This window comes from Bufo gargarizans, chromosome 1 (genome assembly GCF_014858855.1).
Source record: "Bufo gargarizans isolate SCDJY-AF-19 chromosome 1, ASM1485885v1, whole genome shotgun sequence".
Taxonomy (NCBI): Eukaryota; Metazoa; Chordata; class Amphibia; order Anura; family Bufonidae; genus Bufo; species Bufo gargarizans.
In genome coordinates, this window is record NC_058080.1 from 353,897,254 (window position 1) to 353,921,602 (window position 24,349).

General features: G+C 42.3%; 1 protein-coding gene across 1 annotated transcript; it reads left to right on the forward strand.

The window, feature by feature from the left end:
- Positions 1-5,596: 5,596 nt before the first annotated feature.
- On the forward strand, positions 5,597-14,408 carry LOC122919704. The gene is made up of 2 exons (XM_044268888.1): positions 5,597-7,413; positions 13,010-14,408. The coding sequence occupies exons 1-2, from the start codon at positions 6,259-6,261 to the stop codon at positions 13,283-13,285; spliced, it is 1,431 nt and encodes a 476-aa protein (XP_044124823.1). The 5' UTR covers positions 5,597-6,258; the 3' UTR covers positions 13,286-14,408.
- Positions 14,409-24,349: the final 9,941 nt, after the last annotated feature.

Sequence of the window (24,349 nt, forward strand, 5' to 3'; positions counted from 1 at the left end):
CCCCAGATCACCCCCCAGCACCCCAATTAACCCCTTGATCACCCCTTCTTGACCCTGTCAATCACCTAGTGAAAGGGAAAAAAGTGATCAGTGTAAACTGTCACTTTTTTTTCCCACTAGTATTGACGGTTATGTTTTATTATAGTTTAGGCCCCTTGGTTAGGTAGTTAGCGTCGGTTAGCGCCTAGCCCACCGCACCGCAGTCACTTATTTGCTGATTAGCGTATCGCTAATCAGCTTTTGTACTTTTATAGTATCTGTAAGTGATCAAAACTGATCACAGACAGATCTATAATAGTATTAGTGTCACCTTAGCTCGCCCTCCACCCAAAACGCAGTGTTTGCCCGATCAGTCCCTGATCGGTCGCCCACACGTGCGTTCACCCACGCCCGCTCCGCCGCAGTGACAAAAATTATTATTTTTTGATCACTGCAGAATCACTTTACAAGCGCTGCGGCGATAAAAAAAACTGCAGTGGCAGTCTGACCCAAAGTTCGGACGAGGAGGTTGAGGTCCCTGATAGCACCAGGTGTACCCGGCCCCGTTTCGCTAGACCACAGGTTGCGCAGGATCCACTTCAAGGGCAGCAGAGTGGGACTGGAACTGTCGGATTACGTGGTGAGGCATACACCAGCAGCGCAGCCCATCCTGGACCTAGTACCAGCACTGCCGTTCAACATGGTGAAGTGGCAAGCACCAGAAGGGCAGTTAAAGCTGGTACGGTGGCACGAGCAATAGTTACCCCGTCGCAGCCACCGCACAGACAGGCCCATAGAGCCCCTAGTGTCCCTGAGGTGCTGGCAAACCCTGATTGGCAGTCCCCAACTTCAGCCGCACCATTAGTTCCCCCTTTCACCGCCCAGTCTGGAGTTTGGGTTGAGACAGCTCAGATCGGTTCGGCACTGGGATTTTTTGAGCTGTTCTTGACTGCGGAGCTCTTGGACATAGTCGTGGCAGAAACAAAATGGTAAGCTACTCAATTTATATCCGCCAACCCGGGAAGCTTTTATGTCCAGCCTTTCCGGTGGAAACCAGTCCAAGTTTCCGAAATTAAAATTTTTCTGGGCCTTCTCCTCAACATGGGTCTAACCAAAAAGCATGAATTGCGGTCATATTGGTCCACGAACCCAATTCATCACATGCCCATGTTCTCTGCTGCCATGTCCAGGGCACGATTTGAGGCCATCCTGCGTTTACTGCACTTTAGTGACAATACCACCTCCCGTCCCAGAGGCCACCCAGCTTTTGACCGGCTCCACAAAATTCGGCCCTTCATAGACCGGGATTTTACCGGGCGCCTTGGCTTCAAACAATACATCCCAAGCAAGCGCGCCCGGTATGGGTTCAAATTGTATAAGCTCTGTGAAAGGGCCACAGGCTATACCCACAAATTTCAGATCTATGAGGGAAAAGATCAGACCCTGGAGCCGGTCGGTTGCCCTGACTACCTGGGGAGCAGTGGGAAGACAGTCTGGGACTTGGTGTCACCCTTATTTGGCAAGGGGTACCATCTTTATGTGGACAATTTCTACACAAGTGTGGCCCTCTTCAGGCATTTGTTTCTAGAACAGATTGGCTGCTGTGGCACCGCGTGAACTAGTCACGTGGGCTTCCCCCAACGGTTCGTTACCATCCGTCTTGCAAGGGGGGAGAGGGCTGCCTTGTGTAACGAAGAACTGCTTGCGGTGAAATGGAGAGACAAGCATGACGTTTACATGCTCTCCTTCATTCACGCAGACACGACAATCCAAATTGAGCGAGCAACCAGAGTCATTGAAAAGCCCCTCTCAGTCCACTACTATAACCTTCACATGGGAGGGGTGGACTTCAATGACCAGATGTTGTCTCCGTATTTAGTTTCCCGACGCACCAGACGCTGGTATAAGAAGGTGTCTGTATATTTAATTCAATTGGCTCTGTATAATAGTTTTGTTCTCTACAGTAAGGCTGGGAGAACAGGATCCTTCCTCAAATTTCAGGAAGAAATCATCGAGAACCTCCTGTATCCAGGAGGTTCCGTGGCCCCATCCACCAGTGTAGTTAGCCGTCTACACGAGCGACATTTCCCCAATGTCGTTGCTGGTACCTCAACCCAACCGTCACCCCGAAAAAGATGTCGTGTCTGTAGCAGGAGTGGAATAAGGCGTGACACCCGCTATTTCTGTCCTGACTGCCCTGACCACCCTGCCCTATGCTTAGGGGAGTGTTTCCGGAAGTACCACACACAGGTACACCTAGCATAGGGATCACATCTCACCAAGACAGGCACACAGCTGCTGCAAACCTCTCCTTTCACCTGGGACAAAGTGCATAATGCACTTCGCCACATCTTTGGGCGATTTGCGCTTTGCACATTGTCCCATGGGGAAGGAGAGGTTTGTCCTATAAAGGTAAAAAAAAAAAAATCACCAGTAAGCAAAAAAGTTAACGTTCAGTTCCAAAAGTTTAATAAAGTTTATATGTTCTGTTCAAAAGTTATTATAAAGTTAATAAAATTATTGCGTTGCGGCCTGGTTTTTTCTTTTTGTTTAGTTTTTTTTACCTTCCAGGTGGACCAACCAATCGACTAGCTGCAGCACTGATGTGCATTCTGACAGAAGCATTGTGCTGCTGTCAGATTACACACAAGTCGGTGTATGTGGCGCTGCAAGACGAGATTTCTCCTCTGCAGTAAAATATAAGTTTGCTGAGGCATATGAGCTGAGGAGGTGGCGGTGTTCATATGCTTTGGCAAACACTTTGTATATAAAAAAAAAATCTAAAAAATCCCGGCAATGATTTATTCATCCACATCGATTGATGTGAATGGAGAAATCTGGTTTGCAGGCATACGAGCTAAGTGGGTATGGATGTTGGGCGGAGCTCCTATGTCCTGGCAGGCGCCTTTCCCCTCCTTTTTTTTTTTGGGCAGAGAGTTTTTCATCCACATTGATCGATGCGAATGAAGAAATCTGTGCCGTTCATTTTTTTCTTTCAGTCCAGAGGCTGAATGGAAAAAAAAAATCTCATTACCTGTATGCTCAATATAAGGAGAATAGCAGAAACTCCTAATGCTGGCCATACATGTAATGATTGCGGAGACCCTCAAATGCCAGGGCAGTACAAACACCCCACAAATGACCCCATTTTGGAAAGAAGACACCCCAAGGTATTCGCTGAGGGGCATATTGAGTCCATGAAAGATTGAAATTTTGGTCCCAAGTTAGCGGAAAGTGAAACTTTGTGAGAAATAAAAAAAAACAATTTCCGCTAACTTATGCCAAAAAAAAAAAAAATTCTATGAACTCGCCAGGCCCCTCATTAAATACCTTGGGGTGTCTTCTTTCCAAAATGGGGTCACATGTGGGGTATTTATACTGCCCTGGCTTTTTAGGGGCCCTAAAGCGTGAGAAGAAGTCTGGGATCCAAATGTCTAAAAATGCCCTCCTAAAAGGAATTTGGGCACCTTTGCGCATCTAGGCTGCAAAAAAAGTGTCACACATGTGGTATCGCCGTACTCAGGAGAAGTTGGGGAATGTGTTTTGGGGTGTCATTTTACATATACCCATGCTGGGTGAGAGAAATATCTCGGCAAAAGACAACTTTTCCCATTTTTTTATACAAAGTTGGCACTTGACCAAGATATTTCTCTCACCCAGCATGGGTATATGTAAAATGACACCCCAAAACACATTCCCCAACTTCTCCTGAGTACGGCGATACCACATGTGTGACACTTTTTTGCCGCCTAGGTGGGCAAATGGGCTCACATTCCAAAGGGAACCTTTCGGATTTCACAGGGCATTTTTTACAGATTTTGATTTCAAACTACTTCTCATGCATATGGGCCCCTAAAATTCCAGGGCAGTATAACTGCCCCACAAGTGACCCCATTTTGGAAATAAGACACCCCAATGTATTCCTGGAGGGGCATGACGAGTTCCTAGAATTTTTTATTTTTTGTCACAAGTTAGCGGAAAATGATGATTTTTTTTGATTTTTTTATTACAAAGTCTCATATTCCACTTGTAAGGAAATTATGTCTGTATCCACACATACATGTATATATATATTCAGCCTTATATGCTTGTATTAATGTATACAGAGTTCCTCTTTAAAGGAAATATTTTATATTCTTATAACAACAAGGTCTAGTAACACAAGCTAGCAGGAAGTGGCTGTCTGAAGCTCAAAACCGCATGGCTAGAAAGAGATATGCACGCTTTGCAAAAGAATGCCACATTTATGAAGAAGGTACCTGGAGAGAGAATTGCTAAATGCATGACATCATAACTGCAGAAACATATATACTCATATATACCTTTGTACGCATATATCTAACATGTGCATTAGACATATATTTTACACTTACTGCAATATGGGTTTGTATATTGACGTTCACCTTGGGTTTAGATAAAGTGAAGGACGTTCTATCAGGTAAATGTTGGTACGAAATAAACCAAGATAATTCCGCGAAATATTTGAACAAAGCGAAGGGCGACAAAGATGGTGATAAGATATCTAAATTCTAAGAATAATAAGTGCGTCACATATGTACCTTGTTTCTAAGAAATTACCATGACTTTTTTTACTATGTTTGAATAAAGATGTCCTTGGAAATTCGCTACCTGATTGGATGTAACGTAGGGCAGGTCTATATTCATTTGCGGTTTGAAGCTATAAATTGTCTACGATGTCTAAATAAAGGAGCAACCATTTTATACCTATCAACGTGTATTGGTCTTCAGTGGTTGTCCGGCCGGTGATTCACCCACAGACAAACCAGGGGCTCCTTTCAATTGGTAGCAGAGGATGGTTCACTGACTATCCAGGTGAGTAATAATTTCTGCCACTATTTATGTTGGTTGGAATGTTTCTCTCCTGGATACGGTGGATATCTAATGTATACTGGATGGCAGGTTAGTTGATGGCAGGTTAGTTTAGTGTTCATATGACTGTGGGACAGACACGAGGCAGCACTCAGTGTTCTGCGTATCCTGATAGGAGCGGCGTCTCCTATAGGCACAGTGGTTGGCAGGGGATGTTGTTCCAGGAACATACATCATATTGATGGCAGGGAATTTTCCGAATGTAGAACTAGTCTCTTCGGACGTTGGCAGGGATTTTACAAGTGGGAATTAGTCTCACTTGACGGTTTATTGAGTTACAGGATAACTCCGGATATATGTGAATGAGTTAAAGGATAACTCTGGATTTATGTGAAACAAGGAAACAAGGTACCAGGAATATATGTAAAGGAATACATATAATACAAAGGAAAAAGTGAGGGAAACGCATACATCTCAATGCAGATGTTGGTTTCTAACTCACTAGGATTGTCTGTGGAGTGAATTGTTTATAGAACATAACTGTACGGTTATAACTTGGAAGGTGACATTGATTACTGCAGTGTATTAAGTCCATAAATGGTGTTGCCCATATTAGATATTTTACACGTGTGATAAGAATATTGTACTGGTGGAAAATCTGATTGTGCTGGCTTAATTGATCCTCAACAGTACTAACACAATTAATTGCTGCTATTTCTACGCTGCTATTTCCACCTCACTGTTTGCTGCTAAAATATATATAGAGTTTATTGTCAATCGTAATAAACATTATGGGTAACGGCGTGGGAAAGGATCTGGATGGTGAGCCAGAGACCAGACCCACACCGTTACATTTTGTATCAGGCACCTGTGGGATTAGTGTAACTGATCCATTTTGGGTAAATATTTGTGACCGCAGTCAGCAACTGTGTATTACGCAGATCAGCGATGTAGGTCCTCGCAATGAAGGGGACTGGGAGGAGGTTAGAAAAATGGTGGGGCTTCACCCTAAATATAACTATCCAGCCGGTGCCTGGGATGAAAATTATATGAAAACATGTTTTAAAAAATGGGAGAAAGCATTAAAAGAGTATAGGAAGAGATTTCCACCAACCCATCACATATACTTAAAACAGGATAAGGGGACAGTGAGTAAAGAGGAAGAAGTTCCATGGTCAGAAATTCTGCCCTCCTTACCAGATAAACCACCGGCATATGATGTGACGGTATTAGAACCAGAAAAGGCAACACTCCCAGCTGTCTCTACGGAGGACATGCTGCAAGACCCTTATGATAAGGTCCCCTGTCCAAAACAAGCAACCGCACCAGAATTATTATTATTTTCTGGTGAGAACCAAAAGAGAACCGGACTGTACCCGGATTTGGGAGATAGAGATTCCCTTTTGAGTACTGCAGTTATAGTGGCAGCAGCACTTAGGGAACAAAAGGATGTGGCTCCACAAGTCAAAGAGGCTCAGGAAAGGAGGAAGGAATATAAAAAAAAGTATGGACATTTATGTACAGGAGTTGACCCAACTGAGGGATAAACTAAAGATAGACATAGTCTACATTAAACAACTTCCCCTTCAGGGTGTCCTTCCCATCGCGTATAATCACGAGAACCCAGATGATACTGACCTTCCTAGTGAGGAAAGGATGGATGAATTGAAGGGCATTCTGGGAGGAGAATGTGGGAAAACCAGAGCAGTGACTAACAAAAAAAACCTGCTGCTGACCGAGATAGAAAAACTAAGACAGGAGTACAGGAGGGTGGAAAAGGACTGGGAAACCAGAGCTCAGGAAGAATACGGTAGGAGAACTGAAACACAGATAGAGGCAGACAGTTTAGAACATGGAACGCCCCTGGCAACCTCCACCCCTAGAGTACCTGGAGTGATGCAACCCCTGGCAGACAAATTTTCCAAACTCGCTATAACACCTGAGGAAGGGGATAAGAAAGGCACACAACTACAGTTCCCCATGATCACTGTAGGTGACACTGAAGTCCATATCCCTCTTCCTTTAGGATTAATGAAAGAACTGAAGGATATGTGTCCCAATCCAAAAAAGGACCCTAGAGCAGCAGCTATGTTTCTGCAGAAGTATACTGCAGGGAGTCAATTAACAATGGAGGATATTCAGATAATACTCTCAGCCATAGACCCAGACACTGGCTCCCAAATCGATACAGACGAAATAAAGAAGGCATCAGAAAAGGAAGTTAGGGATGCAGGACAGGAAGTTGGCCGCCCCAATGTTTGGAAAAAGTTTTGGGATAAGATAGGAGTAGAATGGATGAAAAGATACAAAGGAGATTCAGGCTTACACACAATGCTAAATACAAAACAAGAGCCGAAAGAGGATTTTTATAGTTTCTGTAAGAGACTGTTGGATCTCTACAGTAGTACAGGGATGAATGCACCTGAATTGTTCAAGACTACATGTATGAATAATGGGGACCCTAAGACAACGCAGCTAATAAAATTAGTGAATAACGAATGGCTTACTCAAACGGTGACAGAATTTATGGATGACATAGCAAAACGCTCAGCCTCTGGTGTTTTCAATCAAAAGGGAGGAGTATTCCCATTGTTAATGCAGCAGGACATACAACAGGAGTCTATATTGTCAGGTGGGGAAAGCAATTACATGATGATGTCAGGTTTCTTCCGGGGAAGGGATAATAGAAGAGGTCCGAGAAGTAGGGGCCAAGCAAATTACCCGGGAAGAGTAGAAAGAAATCAGAAACAGGGCTGTTTCATTTGTGGGAGTCTAGGTCACTGGAGGCGGGAATGTCCAAAGGTGAGAGATGAAGATAGGAAAGGATATAGAGGGAGAGGCGCCTCAGACTACCGAGGGGGGCACAACAGGAAAGACAGCAAGATATGACAAGAAGACAACCCCAGGGAGATCTTATTAACATACACTGGCCAGCACAGGATGGGGGGAGTAGACAACCCAATCTGCAATCAGATTTACGGAGGTGGTCTGAGCATGAACACCCGTCCCCACGGGGGAACAATCACTATTAGGGGTGCCCAGAACGAGTCCCGTCCTTCATTATGCATTTTGTTCCAACTGATTGGCAAGTTTTACCACAAGTAATACTGCAAATTGATGGTATTACAGTTAATTTATTGCTTGACACCGGAGCAACGACTTCAAGCGTAAACAAAATAGACTTCATTAATGACAAATGCACCGAAGGAAGTTCTATGGGTATCAATGGGACGACAGTGATACATAAGGTGACAGCACCGCTCCCGGTTTGTACTCTTACGGGGGAACTAGTGACGCACATGTCTTTTGCAGTCCTGCTAGAATGCCCCGTTTGCCTATTAGGAAGGGATCTAATGGCAGCATTACAGATTTCATTAGTTTTTGACAAAAAGGGAAGACTGACAGCGACCTCAATGAAATGTGACCTGACAAACCCAAAGAGACGTGACATGAATGGGTTCTTTTTAAGCATACCAATGTCCCTGGAAAATCATCCAATCTGGGCTAAATGTAAAGACTCAGTAGGAACGATTAACTGTGAGCCCTACCGGCCCTGTTTGAAGGAGGGGGTTATGCCAACCTTTCAGAAACAATACCCATTGAGTGAGGAAAAGTTAGAGGGTATAAGGCCGCAAATTGAAAAATACTTGCAGATGGGAATTCTTAGGAAAATTGTCAGTCCCTGGAATACACCGATAAATCCCGTAAAAAAAAATAATGGCACATGGAGATTGGTACAGGATCTAAGGAAGGTAAACAAGGCAATTATCCCACTTCCCCCCTTGGTGGCAGACCTTACAGCTGTGTTTGGGGCCATTCCTGCGGGATCCAAATACTACACTGTAGTTGACCTCAGTAATGCGTTCTTTTCCATACCAGTGGCTTGGGATGCACAAAGTCTTTTTGCTTTTCAATGGGCTGATGATGGTCAGGTGACTTGGACCCGTCTCCCACAAGGTTTTGGGGATAGTCCAGCAGCCTTTTCTATTGTATTAAAGGCTACATTGGAAGATTGGGAACCAAAGAGGGGATCCACCTTAATACAGTACACAGATGACCTTTTACTCTCCAATTCGGAGTTAGAAGCCTGCGAAATAGATTCACGGAGTTTATTAGACCACTTGGCAAGCAAAGGACACCTGGCCTCGAAGAAGAAAATCCAATATGCAAGTACCCAGGTAGAGTATCTGGGGTGCATAATAGAGGCAGGAGAGAGAAAGATCTCACCCGCTAGAGTCAAGGCAGTGACCTCCCTAAGCAGGCCAGGGGACAAAGCTACAATGCTGTCCTTTCTAGGGTCAATAGTGTATTGTAGGCAGTGGATTCCTGATTGCTCCCATTGGGATTCAATCCTAAGAAAAACTACACTCACAGAAGCACCAAAGGTAGTGGAGTGGACAGAGGACAGAGTAGAAGCCTTTGAGAGATTGATTCGGTCCCTGACCCAAGCCCCAGCCTTGGCCCTGGCAGATTATGGAAAGCCATTCCAATTATACTGTGTGGTATCGGGAGAAACCTATGCAGCGGTTTTGACACAGACACATGGGGGAAGAAACAGGCCAGTTTCATACCTATCGAGAAAATTACCTCCTGTAGTTCTTGGAATGCCTCACTGTCTCCAAGCATTAGCAGCCGCGGCCATGTCAGTAAAAGATGCTACTAAGATAGTCCATGGAAATGTAATGGAACTTTTCACCACTCATACAGTTTTGTCCCTCCTTCAAAACATGACCACACAACACATGACAGCTCAGAGACTGTCCGGATATGAGACCATATTACTCAGTACGGCAAACCTGGTGATAAAGACATGTCCAGACACCTCACCAGTGATAAGATTTTTGCATACACTTTTGAGACTTAAGTGTGAAGGTTCTGACGAACAAGTAGACCCAATACCTGAACACAGATGTGATGAAGTGATCTTGTCATGCACAACACCTAGGAAAGATTTAAAGGACACGCCACAGACTGACAGTATAGATGTTTTTGTGGATGGATCATGCACAAGACCAGATGACAGGACATATCAAACAGGTTACGCAGTGGTCATGCTCCCAAATCAAGTGATAGAAGCTGAACCAATTGTCACAACTTCGGCACAACAAGCTGAGCTGGTAGCGCTCACAAGAGCCTGTGAAATATTCGCAGGACATAAAGTGAATATCTATACTGACAGTAGCTATGCATTTGGAACAGTGCATGATTATGCATTAATATGGAAAAATAGGGGATATATCTCAGCAGATGGGAAGCAGATAGCGAATCAGAAATATATAGATCACCTGCTACGTGCAATTCAACTACCAGAAGCTATAAGTGTGATAAAAGTGAAAGGACACTCTGCAAAAGGAGATTATCAAGCTATGGGAAACAATTTAGCAGACAGAGCAGCGAAAATGGCAGCCAAGAGAGACACGAGAAGGGAAAGTAAGTTATTATTCATGACAGATTTTGAAAGTGAAAACTGGGTGTCAGTAGTATATCAACTACAGAAGCAGTCTACCAGTGAGGATATCAAGTACTGGAAATCTCAGGGACTGCAGATGACAGGTACAGGTATGTGGACAAAAGATCGGATATTGGGGGTTCCCACTGCATCGGCACCGCTCCTAATATCCTATCTTCATGGTCCTGGACATTTGGGAAAACAATACATATCAGAACATTACAAGTCACTGTTCTGTACACACCAATTGCAGAGATTGATAGACGATCTGGTCGACTCATGCATGACTTGTGCACAGAATAATGTTCAAGGAAAAGCACACGGAAGACATGGGAATCTACCACCCCCTACAGGCCCTCTGCAAGATTTGCAGATAGATTACACACACATGCCAAAGCAACCCGGGAATATAAGATATCTCCTTGTAATAGTCTGTAGGTTCTCCGGATGGTGTGTAGCCATACCTACTTCAGGAGAAACAGCTGGTGTGACAGCTAGGGCATTGATAAATCAATGGATTTCAGTATATGGACTCCCTCGGGTAATTCATTCAGATCAGGGACCTGCTTTCCAGTCCAAACTAATACAAGAACTGACGAAGATTCTGGGTTTCCAGTGGAAGCTCAATATAGTCTATCACCCACAAAGTGCAGGAGTCGTGGAAAGAATGAACCGAACCATTAAGGATAGGTTAAAAAAGGCCACTTCAGGAACATTGAAGGATTGGCTGAAATTTCTACCCGCCATTCTCTACCAAATAAGAACGACACCAAATAAACAGACAGGGTTGTCACCTTATGAAGTGCTATTCGGTAGACCCCCTAATACCCGTGAGGAACCAGATATTGACAGTAACGTTTTTGCCTTGCAGGAGCAGTACGTGAAACATTTGGTAGGTATACTCTCGGAAAATCATGATAAGGTTGCTGTCACCTTTCCTCCTCTTTCCACAGACCCAACTCATCCATTCTTGCCCGGAGACAAAGTTCTGGTGAAACAACTGGCTGTCCGCCACAAGACTGGTCCAATATATCAAGGTCCATTTGAGGTTCTAAGAGTTGCTCGAACGGCTGTCCTTACTGACCAGAGTCCACAGTGGATACACGCCAGCCGGCTCAAGAAGACACCGGAAGGAGTCCAGAAGGAATTCCCCGGACAAGCATGAGTCTTTTAGAGAAGATGCCTTCAAAGGAGATGACTTTGATCATACCCCCAAGCCTGCAAAATAGATATGAGCGATGGCTAAGAGGCTATCCTAAACCACTTTGTCCAGAGGATCCAAAGACTATGCAGGACTTGTATGAGGAAGAATTTATGTTCAGGGAGTATACCAATGAACTGGAGACTGAGGACTTGAAAGATCAAAACTTTCCTGAACCGTTTAGTAAGCAAATGATTCAGAGAATGAAACTGTCAGATGGTGGAAGACAATGGATAAATCCTTTCTACTTCCGGAGGGTATTGACATGGGATGACAGGAGCAGGGTTGTCAAGGAAAAACCCCCTAAAAGAAAACTTCCCAGACCACCCCAGTCTCCTTGTTCCACAACATCTTTTTCTGAAGAAATAGAGGAAAAAGAAACTCATACTTTTGATATAGACACTGAAACAAAAGCAAGTCGCAGGATCGGAATCACTAAGTGTCCATCATCTCTGTTGTACTGTTTGGCAATTATATGTATCCTCGCAATTCTCTATAGTATAGTAGTGATAACCATGCAAGCATTTATGACACACACACCAATACAAGTGAATGAAACCTTACGTGAGAGAACAAAAAGGTCTATCTATATATATATAGTAGGTCCAATTACAAAAGAATCGCCTGTTGTACTAAAGGAGAAAATAAATTGTCACAATCAATGTTGAATAAAATTGTAGGTTGGCATGAGCAGAAAAAGGAAGGGGTATGTAAAATAGACGCTATAATCGTAATTATCAGGGCGTCCCCAAAGAATACCTCCATGTGTCTATCACCCAATCCAATCGATAAAGCCACTAGGAGGAAAATACAGGAATTAAAAAGACAAAGAACTCAGGAAAAAGGTCTCCTCTCCAAGACAACTTTCAAAGAGAAGGTAATAGACACACCATCTCTCCCAAATGAGAAGGTAGAACCATTAAACTGGCCAGACCCAAGTAAGGTGCCACATCATTTCCTACTAATGCATGAATTTGGTAAACAACAGTCAGAGGGAAAAGGAGACTGTTGGGTTTGTTCACACATGCATTCAGGGGAGCACATTTATCCAATGCTAGCAAAACCTATGCGCCTTCCTTCCCTTATCAACCTAACAGATCTAGAGACAGTACAAATCACAACAACTAACAAACCATTCTTGATACAAGGGTATTCTGAACCTCCAAACTTTTGTTTTTTAAATGGTCATTATTCTAGGGATGTTAAATATTTTGCTAATGCTAGATTCTGTGCAGACACAGATGTTAACTTCACACTGTTGGACATAGAAAGCTATATTACAAATCAAACAGTGGACATAAAAGGGCTCAATACAGTCGCCATTGCCGATGCTGAAGAAAGAATAGAGAGAATGTTTCAGTACAATCTTACAGAATGTCCATCTTATAAGCCCCAGGTCAATCAAGGCCCATTAACTTCTTGGTTGAAGCGAAGGGGCTCCTTTCAATTGGTAGCAGATCATAGTGGTTCAGAGCATTGGTGGTTCAGTGGTAGAATTCTCGCCTGCCACGCGGGAGGCCCGGGTTGTATTCCCATTGTTAATGCAGCAGGACATACAACAGGAGTCTATATTGTCAGGTGGGGAAAGCAATTACATGATGATGTCAGGTTTCTTCCGGGGAAGGGATAATAGAAGAGGTCCGAGAAGTAGGGGCCAAGCAAATTACCCGGGAAGAGTAGAAAGAAATCAGAAACAGGGCTGTTTCATTTGTGGGAGTCTAGGTCACTGGAGGCGGGAATGTCCAAAGGTGAGAGATGAAGATAGGAAAGGATATAGAGGGAGAGGCGCCTCAGACTACCGAGGGGGGCCCAGACAACAGGGATGAAGCGAGTAAACAAAACGGACATTAGGTATGGAAGTACTGACCCTATTAACATAGTTCAATGGATGTGTCTAATGGGGCTAAGAAGTGGGCAAAATACCTTCAGTGATATTCCAGCACCTCGTCTACCAAAGGGCTGGGTAGTATGTTGTGGATTATGGTGCCATACTACAATTCCTTTTCCTAAAGATCCTAGTTCAAAAGGTTGGTGCACTCTGGTCCAACTCTTCCCATACATGAGTGCACAATCAGGAAAAGAAGTACAGATGGGACCAGCCCATGGGGTGCTCATTTTCCATAACACACACAGGAAAAAGAGGGCACTGACGAGCACATGGGAGAAATTTTACATGAGCATCTTAGGCCCGACAGGAACTGCAATGGCACTAGTAAGATTAGATGCCTTCCAGGAATTGGTCGAGGGATGGGTTAATATCACCACAAAAGACCTGGGGATGATAAATGAAGAAATGAGAAAAATAAGGATGGAACAGGAAGTGATTAGGCAGAGACAGGAGAGACTGATGATGGCAGTCACTGGACTATGTGATCAAACAGAAAACAAACAAATCTGTTGCATTTATTTCTCCAACTTCACCAAAGACACAAAGGACATTGAGGTACCAGATTACTATGATATAATCAACAGTCATCAAGAGGAGAGGGAGAGATTACAAGGGGCATTACATAATATGCCAGGGTCATGGAACCCTTTTGACTCATTAGGAGATTGGGCAGGAGGTATCTTTTCCGGAATTTTCAACTTCTTCAAAAAGGCAGGGATTGTTATTTTGATGACTTTGGTATTCCTACTCCTTATATATTGTCTAATAAAGTTCACAATATGGGGAGTAGGAAAGACCTCTCAATTGATAAAGCGTAAGAAACCACCAGAAGATTCAGGTGAATATGTCACCCTTAAAAAGGGAAGTACTCTGAGAAAGATAACTGGTGTGTGGTATAAGGAGTGATCATATGGAATGGGAATTCCATATGATCAAAGAGGGGATTGTAAGGAAATTATGTCTGTATCCACACATACATGTATATATATATTCAGCCTTATATGCTTGTATTAATGTATACAGAGTTCCTCTTTAAAGGAAATATTTTATATTCTTATAACAACAAGGTCTAGTAACACAAGCTAGCAGGAAGTGGCTGTCTGAAGCTCAAAACCGCATGGCTAGAAAGAGATATGCACGCTTTGCAAAAGAATGCCACATTTATGAAGAAGGTACCTGGAGAGAGAATTGCTAAATGCATGACATCATAACTGCAGAAACATATATACTCATATATACCTTTGTACGCATATATCTAACATGTGCATTAGACATATATTTTACACTTACTGCAATATGGGTTTGTATATTGACGTTCACCTTGGGTTTAGATAAAGTGAAGGACGTTCTATCAGGTAAATGTTGGTACGAAATAAACCAAGATAATTCCGCGAAATATTTGAACAAAGCGAAGGGCGACAAAGATGGTGATAAGATATCTAAATTCTAAGAATAATAAGTGCGTCACATATGTACCTTGTTTCTAAGAAATTACCATGACTTTTTTTACTATGTTTGAATAAAGATGTCCTTGGAAATTCGCTACCTGATTGGATGTAACGTAGGGCAGGTCTATATTCATTTGCGGTTTGAAGCTATAAATTGTCTACGATGTCTAAATAAAGGAGCAACCATTTTATACCTATCAACGTGTATTGGTCTTCAGTGGTTGTCCGGCCGGTGATTCACCCACAGACAAACCAGGGGCTCCTTTCACCACTAACTTGGGACAAAAAATAAAAAATTCTAGGAACTCGCCATGCCCCTCACGGAATACCTTGGGGTGTCTTCTTTCCAAAATGGGGTCACTTGTGGGGTAGTTATACTTCCCTGGCATTTTAGGGGCCCAAATGCGTGTGAAGTAGTTTGCAATCAAAATGTGTAAAAAATGGCCAGTGAAATCCGAAAGGTGCTCTTTGGGATGTGGGCCCCTTTGCCCACCTAGGCTGCAAAAAAGTGTCACACATGTGGTATTTCCGTACTCAGGAGAAGTTGGGGAATGTGTTTTGGGGTGTCTTTTTACATATACCCATGTTGGGTGAGATAAATATCTTGGTCAAATGCCAACTTTGTATAAAAAAAATGGGAAAAGTTGTCTTTTGCCGAAATATTTCTCTTACCCAGCATGGGTATATGTAAAAAAACACCCCAAAACACATTGCCCTACCTATTATGAGTACGGCGATACCAGATGTGTGACACTTTTTTGCAGCCTAGGTGGGCAAAGGGGCCCACATTCCAAAGAGCACCTTTTGGATTTCACAGGCCATATTTTACAGATTTTGATTTCAAACTACTTCCCACACATTTGGGCCCCTAAAATGCCAGGGCAGTATAACTACCCCACAAATGACCCCATTTTGGAAAGAAGACACCCCAAGGTATTTCATGATGGGCATAGTGAGTTCATGGAAGTTTTTATTTTTTTGTCACAAGTTAGTGGAATATGAGACTTTGTAAGGAAAAAAAAATCATAATTTTCCTCTAACTTGTGACAAAAAATAAAAAGTTCTATGAACTCACTATGCCCATCAGCGAATACCTTAGGGTGTCTACTTTCTGAAATGGGGTCATTTGTGGGTTTTTTCTACTGTCTGGGCATTGTAGAACCTCAGGAAACATGACAGGTGCTCAGAAAGTCAGAGCTGCTTCAAAAAGCGGAAATTCACATTTTTGTACCATAGTTTGTAAACGCTATAACTTTTACCCAAACCATTTTTTTTTTACCCAAACATTTTTTTTATCAAAGACATGTAGAACAATAAATTTAGCGAAAAATTTATATATGGATGTCGTTTTTTTTTTTAAAAAAATTACAACTGAAAGTGAAAAATGTCATTTTTTTGCAAAAATTTCATTACATTTTAATTAATAAAAAAAAAAATGTTAAAATGTCATCATGAAATACCACCAAATGAAAGCTCTATTAGTGAGAAGAAAAGGAGGTAAAATTCATTTGGGTGGTAAGTTGCATGAACGGTGAAAGTAGTGTAGTGCAGAAGTGTAAAAAGTTGCCTGGTCATTAAGGGTGTTTCAGCTAGGGGGGGTTGAAGTGGTTAAAATGTTTGTTTTATGATTTACTGCTAAACGTCTAAGCCTTGTAACGTCCCCCAAAAATAAAATGTCATTCCCAAAATGATCCTAACATGAAGTAGACATATGGGAAATGTAAAGTAATAACTATTTTTGTAGGTATTAATATGTATTATAGAAGTAGAGAAATTGAAACTTGGAAATTTGCTAATTTTGTATTTTTTTAAAATAAAAATGATTTTTTTTTTTACTCCATTTTACCAGTGTCATGAAGTACAATATGTGACAAAATAAAACAAATCTCAAAATGGCCTGGATAAGTCACAGCGTTTTTAAGTTATCACCACATAAAGTGACACTGGTCAGATTTGCAAAAAATGGACTGGTCCTGAAGGTGAAAATGAGCCTGGTCCTTAAGGAGTTAAAGGGGTTGTCCGAGTTATATTTATTGATGACCTATCCTTACCATATCAGATCGGGTGGGTTCCGACACCCGGCACCCCCACCGATCAGAGGAGCGCTGCCTCCTTTACATTGTTTACCTTCTTGCCGTTGCATCTGCAGCGGTGAGCAGGTGTAATTACAAGGGTATAGAAGCGATCTGTCCCATAGTAATGAATGGGACAGTTAGGTGTAATTACACCTGCTCACTGCTGCAGATGCAACGGCGAGAAGGTAAACAATGAAGAGGAGGCATCGCTGGCACGGCGAGTGCTTCCTCTTCAAACAGCTAATCGGCGGGGGGGCCGGGTGTCGGACCCCAGCCGATCTGATATTGATGACCTATCCTGAGGATAGGTCATCAATAAATATAACTGCTTTAAATACCACTGTTATATATAAACCAGAATATAACAGCGGTATTTAACACTTGTATTGGACTGTCACAAATTCAGCAAAGGCCCAAAATGCAGTGTCTTGCACAAAATGGGTGTTTTTTTTTTTTAAACCTGAATATAACAGCAGTATATAGCGCTTGTATTGGACTGTCACAAATGCAGCAAAGGCCGCAAATCTAGTGTCTTGCACAAAATGGATGTCGTTTTAAAACTAGAATACAACAGCGGCATTTAAAGCTTGTATTGAACTGTCACAAATGCAGCAAAGACCCTAAATGTAGTGTCTTGCACAAAATGGGTGTTTTTTTTTATCCAGAATATAACAACAATATTTAAAGCCTGTATTGGACTGTCACAAATGCAGCAAATGCTGCAAATCTAGTGTCTTGCACAAAATGGGTGTTTTTTTTTTAAAACCTGAATGTAACAACAATATTTAAAGCCTGTATTGGACTGTCACAAATGTAGCAAATGCCGCAAATCTAGTGACTTGCACAAAATGGGTGTTTTTTTAAAACCAGAATATAACTGCAGTATTTAAAGCTTGGATTGGACTATCGCAAATGCAGCAAAGGCCGCAAATCTAGTGTCTTGCACAAAATGGGTGTTTTTTTTAAAACCAGAATATAACAACAATATTTAAAGCCTGTATTGGACTGTCATATTTAAATCCTGCATTGTCTTGCACAAAATAGGTATTTTTTTTAAAACCAGAATATAACAGCGGTATTTAACGCTTGTATTGGACTGTTGGACTGTCACAAATGCAGCAAAGGCCCCAAATGTAGTGTCTTGCACAAAATGGGTGTTTTTTTTAATACCAGAATATAACTACGGTATTTAACGCTTGTATTGGACTGTCACAAATGCAGCAAAGGCTGCAAATCTAGTGTCTTGCACAAAATTGTGTTTTTTTAAAACCCAGAATATAACAGCGGTATTTAACGCTTGTATTGAACGGTCACAAATGCAGCAAAGACCCTAAATGTAGTGTCTTGCACAAAATGAGTGTTTTTTTTTATACCAGAATATAACAACAATATTTAAAGCCTGTATTGGACTGTCACAAATGCAGCAAATGCCGCAAATCTAGTGTCTTGCACAAAATGGGTGTTTTTTTTAAACCAGAATTTAACAACAATAAAGCCTGTATTGGACTGTCACAAATGCAGCAAAGGCCCCAAATGTAGTGTCTTGCACAAAATGGGTGTTTTTTAAAAACCAGAATATAACAGCGGTATTTAACGCTTGTTTTGGACTGTCACAAATGCAGCAAACCGCAAAGGTTCTTTATGGAAAAAAATATATGACTTTTTCAGCCACAATTAAACAGATGGATTTAAATTATTTTCTTTCACTATCACAAATGCAGTACAGGGCGCAAATGTAGACTCTAACAGATGGATTCACTTGGATTGTACTCTACAGAAAAAAAAGGGAATATGTCACAGCCTGGGTCCCTGAACTCACAGACGGATTCCCTATATTATTTCCCCTTCCCCTGACACATATGCAGTGCAGGTGCACTTAAAAAATGCGTATATGTTGCCCACTGAACTAAAAGAACAAGGTTAAATTATTGTCCCTGGCACATATGCAGTGCTGGTGCACTGAACTTGTACAAAACGGCCGCCGACGCCCACCTAACTAACAGATGGAAAAAACATATTTTTCTGTGTCACTGGGCTCAGGCCAGGGTACAAAAATGTTGCACTGCACCAACAAAACAAAATCGCAGTAGATCGCAGAGTTAATAATAAATTGAGATGTGATTACAGATTATTTATTTCCTATCCCTACACTAGTAAGAGCAGAGTGACATGCGGGGCTAAGTGACTCCAGCTTATATAGAGGCTGGGTCACATGCTGCACTGGCCAATCACAGCCATGCCATTAGTAGGCATGGCTGTGACGGCTTCTAAGGGCACACTAGTAAAACACTTGTTGATTGGCTGCCATGCAGCCTTTCAAAAAGCGCCATTATAACCAAACTCAAACCCCCAAATTGTACTGAAAAGTTTGGGTCCGGGTTCCAAAAACCCTAAAGTTCGGTACGAACCCGAACTTTACAGTTCGGGTTTGCTCAACCCTAATCATGAGCAGAAAAACAAGTGAGAGTGTGGCTCCTCAGACAGACATAAGCTGGCTGCTGCTTCTAAACAAGCACAAGACCACCAAGGAACAGGAACTACCCACAATGCATCAGAACTACATGCTAGACGAAATACACAAACCTCCAGTAGATTGTGCTGTTACCATACAATATAATACAGATGGAATACAAACACAGATAATAGCAATGTCTAAACTGGTAAACACACTGTCACGGATGTAATAGGGGAGAACACTAAATGACAACAAGACCTCACCGCTAGGGAAGGAAAAGGGTCACCACCTATAAAACCCTGCTCCTGGCCCTAACTCCTATCCATATGGACACCTCTCGATGGTAGAGATGCCCATACACAGGAGCCTAGAAAGCCCTGGTGACCCTCGGATGCCCTAAAGGTAATGACAGGGCAGAGACAACCCGTTCCTTACCTGGTGAAGGAACCAGCGTCTCGCTGAGGCCTAGTAAACAACCAGGGGGGGATAAAAAACACAACAAGCAGAACACTTAACTTCTGAGGATGATGGATGAACAGGACTTCAACACGAACCATACTCCAGCTCTTCCAAAACCAAATTAAGCTATCCAGAGCAAGGAGTGATGGGTAAAGTCAGGCTAAATAGGGATGGGTAAAGGTCACATAATTCACACCTGAACAGGAGGTGTGGACATACCAGCAACACACAGACAAAGTGAAACCAAAAGAGGCTGTCAGATCACTAATGTGCAGATAATCTTTCAGACCTTCTAAGACCTGTCACAGGAGTGACACACACAGAAATAACTGGATTAGCATCTGAGGACAGAACAATAAATATATCACATGATTTAACCTGTCAGATGAACATTGTAAAAAACTAAAAATTAAAACTGCCCCAGAACAGCCATTTTTGGGTTACCTTGCCTTACAAAATGTGTAATATTGAGTGTTCAAAAAATCATATGTACCCCAATATAGTAATAATAAAATAATTAATAAGACGGTCACCTTATCCCGTGGGTTCCAAAATGGGGTCACTTTTTGTGGGTTTCTACTGTACGGTGCATCCGGGGAGGGCTTCAAATGGGACATAGGGGGTCATTTATCAAACTGGTGCAACGTAGAATTGGCTTAGTTGCCCATAGCAACCAATCAAATCCCACCTTTTATTTTGGACAGCTCCTTTGGAAAACAAAAGGAGAAATCTGATTGGTTGTTATGGGCAACTAAGCCAGTTCTACTTTATACCAGTTTGATAAGTCACCCCCAAGAGTTTTGTTTGGCCGTTAACCCTTGTTGTGTTACAGGAAATAATGGATAAAAATCTGCCAAAAATGTAAAATTTAGAAATTTCATTTTAATTTTCCTTTCATTCTTGTGGAACACTTAAAGGGTTAACAAAGTTTGTAAAATCAGTTTTGAATAACTTGAGGGGTTTAGTTTCTAAAATAGGTCATTTATTGGTGATTTCTACTATGTAAGCCCCATAAAGTGACTTCAGAACTGAACTGGTCCTTTAAAAGTGGGTTTTGGAAATTGTCTTAAAAAGTTTAAGAATTGCTTTTAAAATTCTAAGCCTTTAAATAATACAAAATTATGCCAACATAAAGTAGATATATGGGAAATGTAATTTGCCTTCAAATCAGAGAAAATAAAAATTTAGAATTTTCAGTAAATGTAAAAAAAATATATATATATATTTACTCAAATGTACCACTATTATGAACTACAATTACAGATGAGTGAACCAAAGTTGATGAAGTGGAAACCTATGCGAACTTCTGAAAAATCTGATTCGTCCCGAAGTCGAATTCCTTGCACTTTGTGGTTTAAAAATGGCTGCTGCACATGTTAGAATAAGTAAGAAGCCCAGGAACGAGAAATCACCCATAATGTCATGCAGATAGCCAGTCAGCAGATAGCCAGCCCCTGTGATGTCAAAGGCCTATAAAAAGTCTCCTACTGCACGGTTTCTGCCATTATACAGTGAACTTAGTGCAGGGAGAGACGTTACAGGTAGGGATGAGCGAACTCGAACTGTATAGTTCGGGTTCGTACCGAATTTTGGGGTGTCCGTGACACGGACCCGAACCCGGACATTTTCGTAAAAGTCCGGGTTCGGGTTCGGTGTTCGTCGCTTTCTTCGCGCTTTTGTGACGCTTTCTTGGCGCTTTTTGAAAGGCTGCAAAGCAGCCAATCAACAAGCGTCATACTACTTGCCCCAAGAGGCCATCACAGCCATGCCTACTATTGGCATGGCTGTGATTGGCCAGAGCACCATGTGACCCAGCCTCTATTTAAGCTGGAGTCACATAGCGCCGCCCGTCACTCTGCTCTGATTAGCGTAGGGAGAGGTTGCGGCTGCGACAGTAGGGCGAGATTAGGCAGATTAACTCCTCCAAAGGACTTGATTAACTGATCGATCTGCAGCTGTGGATCATTGAGCTGCTGATCCTCAATTGCTCACTGTTTTTAGGCTGCCCAGACCGTTTGTCAGTCACATTTTTCTGGGGTGATCGGCGGCCATTTTGTGTCTTGTGGTGCGCCAGCACAAGCTGCGACCAAGTGCATTTAACCCTCAATGGTGTGGTTGTTTTTTGGCTAAAGCCTACATCAGGGTGAAGCTGTCACACCAAGTGCATTTAACCAGCAATAGTCTGTTCATTTTTTGGCCATATACAAAATCAGGGGCAAGCTGCGCCTGTCACCAAGTGCATTTAACCCTCAATGGTGTGGTTGTTTTTTGGCTAAAGCCTACATCAGGGTGAAGCTGTCACACCAAGTGCATTTAACCAGCAATAGTCTGTTCATTTTTTGGCCATATACTAAATCAGGGGCAAGCTGCGCCTGTCACCAAGTGCATTTAACCCTCAATGGTGTGGTTGTTTTTTGGCTAAAGCCTACATCAGGGTGAAGCTGTCACACCAAGTGCATTTAACCAGCAATAGTCTGTTTATAATTTGGCCATATCCCAGTCTAATTCTGTCACTAAATCCATACCGGTCACCCAGCGCCTAAATACTAGGCCTCAAATTTATATCCCGCTAAATCTGTCCTTAGTGCTGTAGCTGGGCGAGTTATTTAGTGTCCGTTCAAGCACATTTCTTGTTCTGGGTTGAAATACAATTCCCAATTTAGCAATTTCATAATTTAGTGGTTTCTGCTATATCAGAGCTATTTGAAATCTATCCCTAAAAGGGTATATAATATTCAAGGTGCACATTGGGTCATTCAGAATAACTTCACACACACCCGCTACTGTGTATTTCCAAGTCTAATTCTGGCACTAAACCCATACCTGTCACCCAGCGCCTAAATACTAGGCCTCAAATTTATATCCAGCTAAATCTGTCCCTAGTGCTGTAGCTGGGCGAGTTATTTAGTGTCCGTTCAAGCACATTTCTTGTTCTGGGTTGAAATACAATTCCCAATTTAGCAATTTCATAATTTAGTGGTTTCTGCTATATCAGAGCTATTTGAAATCTATCCCTAAAAGGGTATATAATATTCAAGGTGCACATTGGGTCATTCAGAATAACTTCACACACACCCGCTACTGTGTATTTCCAAGTCTAATTCTGGCACTAAACCCATACCTGTCACCCAGCGCCTAAATACTAGGCCTCAAATTTATATCCCGCTAAATCTGTCCTTAGTGCTGTAGCTGGGCGAGTTATTTAGTGTCCGTTCAAGCACATTTCTTGTTCTGGGTTGAAATACAATTCCCAATTTAGCAATTTCATAATTTAGTGGTTTCTGCTATATCAGAGCTATTTGAAATCTATCCCTAAAAGGGTATATAATATTCAAGGTGCACATTGGGTCATTCAGAATAACTTCACACACACCCGCTACTGTGTATTTCCAAGTCTAATTCTGGCACTAAACCCATACCTGTCACCCAGCGCCTAAATACTAGGCCTCAAATTTATATCCCGCTAAATCTGTCCCTAGTGCTGTAGCTGGGCGAGTTATTTAGTGTCCGTTCAAGCACATTTCTTGTTCTGGGTTGAAATACAATTCCCAATTTAGCAATTTCATAATTTAGTGGTTTCTGCTATATCAGAGCTATTTGAAATCTATCCCTAAAAGGGTATATAATATTCAAGGTGCACATAGGGTCATTCAGAATAACTTCACACACCCGCTACTGTGCATTTCCAAATCTAATTCTGTCACTAAACCCATACCTGTCACCCAGCGCCTAAATACTAGGCCTCAAATTTATATCCCGCTAAATCTCTCGTTACCGCTGTCCTGTTGTGGCTGGGAAAGTTATTTAGTGTCCGTCAAAGCACATTTTTTGTTCTGGGTTGAAATACAATTCCCAATTTAGCAATTTCATAATTTAGTCGTTTCTGCTATATCAGAGCTATTTGAAATCTATCCCTAAAAGGGTAGATCATATTGAAGGTGCACATAGGGTCATTCAGAATAACTTCACACACACGCTTCTGTGCATTTCCAAGTCTAATTCTGTCACTAAATCCATACCGGTCACCCAGCGCCTAAATACTAGGCCTCAAATTTATATCCCGCTGAATTTGAATACAATACATTGGGCCAAATAATATATTTGTTGTTGTGGTGAACCATAACAATGAGAAAAACATCTAGTAAGGGACGCGGACGTGGACATGGTCGTGGTGGTGTTAGTGGACCCTCTGGTGCTGGGAGAGGACGTGGCCGTTCTGCCACATCCACACGTCCTAGTGTACCAACTACCTCAGGTCCCAGTAGCCGCCAGAATTTACAGCGATATATGGTGGGGCCCAATGCCGTTCTAAGGATGGTAAGGCCTGAGCAGGTACAGGCATTAGTCAATTGGGTGGCCGACAGTGGATCCAGCACGTTCACATTATCTCCCACCCAGTCTTCTGCAGAAAGCGCACAGATGGCGCCTGAAAACCAACCCCATCAGTCTGTCACATCACCCCCATGCATACCAGGGAAACTGTCTCAGCCTCAAGTTATGCAGCAGTCTCTTATGCTGTTTGAAGACTCCGCTGGCAGGGTTTCCCAAGGGCATCCACCTAGCCC

Coding starts and splice junctions, on each gene's coding strand:
- LOC122919704 (XM_044268888.1), top strand. CDS start 6,259: ATGTGGCTCCACAAGTCAAAGAGGCTCAGGAAAGGAGGAAGGAATATA. Junction 7,414..13,009: donor TCCCATTGTTAATGCAGCAG/GACATACAACAG, acceptor TTAATGCAGCAG/GACATACAACAGGAGTCTAT.